At 49.7% G+C, this 3,592-nt stretch overlaps 1 protein-coding gene across 1 annotated transcript; it reads right to left on the minus strand.

Moving 5' to 3' along the window:
- Positions 1-2,220: 2,220 nt before the first annotated feature.
- On the minus strand, positions 2,221-3,586 carry LOC137466674 (serine/threonine-protein kinase PAK 3-like). The gene is made up of 3 exons (XM_068178365.1): positions 3,533-3,586; positions 2,810-2,947; positions 2,221-2,420 (listed from the first exon to the last, which is right to left on the minus strand). The coding sequence occupies exons 1-3, from the start codon at positions 3,581-3,583 to the stop codon at positions 2,331-2,333; spliced, it is 279 nt and encodes a 92-aa protein (XP_068034466.1). The 5' UTR covers positions 3,584-3,586; the 3' UTR covers positions 2,221-2,330.
- Between the last annotated feature and the right edge of the window lie 6 nt (positions 3,587-3,592).

A 3,592-nucleotide genomic window follows, 5' to 3' on the forward strand; every position in this document is an offset into this window, starting at 1 on the left:
CCCCAATTCAGCTGATTCTTTGACATCAACAAATACTTTTTGCTTCAAAGACTTTGTCCCCTCTTAATTCTATCAAAAAGTCAGCTACATCTCACAGAACTGAGCGGAGAGACGCCGTGGCTTGTTGCATCGTGCACATCCGGCCGCTGGTGATCTCCGACCCAGCTAGCAGTGGGGCGGCCAGAGAAGAATCAGCAACAACACCGCGGGCATCCGTGGGGCACGAGGGGAAACTCTCCGGTCTCGGCAGCATGACTGTGGTGTGCTCCATGGCAGAGCAACAGAGAAGAGACGGGTACAACTGAAGTGCCAAAACTGAAGATATTTCATAAATAAAAGGGCACAAACAAGGGTGCAAAACAAAACATAAAGAGGCTGCTTCAGAAGATGCCAAAGTGAGGTCAACACAGGTAGACAGATATAGATATAGATATAGATATAGATATAGATAGATATACTAAGAAATATATAAATACAGATATAAACATACATATATATATACATACATTTATATAGTCTTTCATGGCAAGTTCCAGAAGCCTTCTGGCCAATCACCGGCTGTTGATCTGCATGGCCACTCCCAGTCAGTCCCAGAGTCCTTTACTCTTCATGATATGCTCACCATAAGTTCTCTGGGTGTCATCCGTTGTGGCTTCTCTTCTCCCGAGTCTTCGTGTTGGTCGTTGATTGTCTGATGTGTGGCCACTGCATGGCCCATCCCCTCCAGCACAAGCTCCCACAACTGCCCCCTTTTGGTTTTATTTAAAATGAAAGGTCTAACAATCATAGTAAAAATAATAACCTTGTTCTAACTAAAAACAACACAATACTTGATAGACATTAACTAAACTTGAGAATTAAAGAAACAGGCGGGTTGATATTGCGGAGCATAACTAAACAATAAGTAAATCCACTTTTCATTTCCCCTCACTTCTGAGGGCCCGAGTCCCAGGCAGCTCTCCGTCACTTCATTCCCCCTCACTTACCCACAAAACAAAAGAGAACAGAAAATCAAAAGGACTTGTGGTGGCACCCTCCCCTGGTGCCCTTCACCAACCACACAAATCAAAAGGAGAGGTTTTGTGGGGGACTAGCCTGTGGGGGACCTTACGGCGGGGCTGGGCACGGGTCTCCTGTGGGGGCAACAGAGCCCTTCCTCCGGCTGTACGGAGGGTGCCGGCTCTCCTGCCTAAATAAATAAAATAACTGGGTCGACTGGCTTCTGGGGGTCGCCTACGTCCGTAATCTCTGAAACATGAATTACAACAAAAATCGGGGACTGCTAATACAATAGGAAAGCGGGAGCAGGGTTGGGGGCTGTCGCAAAGTGGGTTAGGGTAGAATCCGGGGAGGCATGGCCGCTACCGTCCTGGCAAGGGCACAGAAAAGGAGGGGAGATGGCAGATGGCTGGTGGCTGGCCTGTGCTCTTGAGCAGGTTCCATCTCCAGTCCTGTCCTTCTCAGGGATAGTGGGTTCAGGGAAGCGGGGGATGGAATACGAGAACTGGGAAAGGAAATCGGTTAAATATTGTGCAACTAAAATTTAAATTTAAGTGATCGTCAAATATACCCTCAATTATCACCAAACATCGCAAAGTAAATGATTTTCAATAATCCCTATATGATCACTGGATATCACTAATAAGGTATCAAACGTACATTGAGACAAAAAACAGGAGTCCGTGGGAAAGGTTAAAGTCTAGGGGACGTTCTTCCAGAGCATAGACCCAAGAAGTCCCCCAGCAGGCCCACAGGCCTCCACACTGGCTCACGCAGATCCAAACTGCACCAGTTTTCACTCCCTCATGTTGGCCTTAGTTCCCGTGGCAGAACTCGCCTTCCCACTGGACACTCACCTGTGCCTGAGCCTGTGGAGAAGCCAGGCTCCCTCCCCCTCTGCCCACAGCAACACAGACACTCCCAACCTTTCCCAAGAGCTGCAGCGCAACCACAGCCACAGCAGCAACCCCAGCAGTGACACTACTGCTCTGCTCCGTTTTGCCCCACTCTGCTCCTCTAGTCACAGCTGCAAGCCTGTCTCTCCACAACAGGTTGTGGCCTGGCGGACACAAAGCCACAAGACTTCTGCCTGCTTCCAATCCATGCCTCAAACCCCATCTATGGCTCTTCCCACATTTAAGAAACACCTGACCATTCCGAAGCAAATTTAGACCTTAATGACAGGGTGAGAACAAAGGGAAGCTTCCAACACAGTGAAGGTTTTATTTATTATCCTATTTATTTCCACTATCAGTCTAAACAAACTACAAACTACGAGCTAGAAACTAGGAACTAGGAACTAGAAAAAACAACTATGGCCTCTTCCAGGGCTAGTATCTCCTCTCGGCCATAAACTGCTGCGTTGCCACGATCAGAGGCGTCAGGCTGGAGGTCGGCTTGGCGGAGGTTACAAACGGATGCTGCCCAAAGAGAAAAAGAAGAAATTAATTTCTACTTACCTCACAGGCTGAAACAGGCTTTCTCTGGCAACAAGAAAGATACAGAAAGGAGGGCATTCTGTGCACCTCTGTCTCCACATCCAGGACCTTGCTACATGGGGCCAACATGGCTCCCAATCCCACAAATCCATTAATCCAGATGTCTTCAGCTTAAGGAGATTTGGTCTAGGTGACCTTGAAAGGCTCCTTCCAACCCATCCTAGGCCAGGATTCTCCTCTCTTTTCCTTTGAAAAGCTCCCCAGACTGGAGATTCTAAGGAGCGGGGCCCATCCGAGGCCTTGGACTTGAGCAGATGAGGAGCCCCTGGCAGCGGGCGGCTGGCGCACCCGGCAGCCGCTTTGCCTTTTACCTGCAGAAGTTCCTGGGCAGACCAGCGCCTGTCCTCGTCCGTCTCCAGGCAGCAGTGCAGAAAGTCTCGCAACCAAGCGGACTGTTGCCTGGGGTTCTGCAGCTTCGGGCTGCCCCTGGTGCTTATCAGCTGTTGAACCTAGAGCAGAAGGAAATGCCACGCTCTACCTGCCTCTTTCACACCCCAAACTGCTCACACAGACCCCACCGGACAAGCTCCGCTCTCCAGTGGCTCTTTACTCCCTGCCCGAGGGTGGCAGATACCTTTCCTGCCCCTACTAAAAGAACCCAAAGCCCGAGGCAGCCATAGCCAGTCCAATATGCAAAGGCTCTTGCCTTGGCCCCTGATTTCATTGGCTGAGGGAATTAGGAGCAACTCCATCAGCAAAAGCACCCTTTGCTTCTCTGAGCACTGACACCAGCTCTACAGGCGATGCGGAAGACAGACTTTTATCTAACTCTACTATTTCCAAGGATTATTCCATCAAATGCAGCTCAGCACTGCTCACTGCTCCCTTAGGCAAAGCTTCCATCAAGCAAAAGGCATCGTGAGGTTTTGGTGCAGTTCGTGATCAAATGCCAAGGGGATAATCTGGACAAGAAGCACGAGAGACTATGCAGCCTGGAACCCGTCATTTTCAGCTGCTAGCAAGCTTCCCAAGCAGAAGAATGGGAGCAGATTTTGTCAGAGTGACAGCAGTATCTGAGAGTAGTTGCAGCGTACCGTGCGGGAGGTCATCATCAGGTAAGGAGGCGCTCCTTCCACCATCTCCATCCCCACAAT

Source organism: Anomalospiza imberbis, unplaced genomic scaffold (assembly GCF_031753505.1).
Source record: "Anomalospiza imberbis isolate Cuckoo-Finch-1a 21T00152 unplaced genomic scaffold, ASM3175350v1 scaffold_388, whole genome shotgun sequence".
Taxonomy (NCBI): domain Eukaryota; kingdom Metazoa; phylum Chordata; class Aves; order Passeriformes; family Viduidae; genus Anomalospiza; species Anomalospiza imberbis.

Bases quoted from the DNA above. Each gene is read 5' to 3' on its own strand.
- LOC137466674 (XM_068178365.1), bottom strand. From the start codon at position 3,583: ATGGAGATGGTGGAAGGAGCGCCTCCTTACCTGATGATGACCTCCCGC. The intron at 2,948-3,532 runs GTACGCTGCAAC...CTTCTGCTCTAG, and splicing joins TGATGATGACCTCCCGCACG to GTTCAACAGCTGATAAGCAC. The intron at 2,421-2,809 runs GTAAAAGGCAAA...CTCTTTGGGCAG, and splicing joins CTGCCCAGGAACTTCTGCAG to CATCCGTTTGTAACCTCCGC.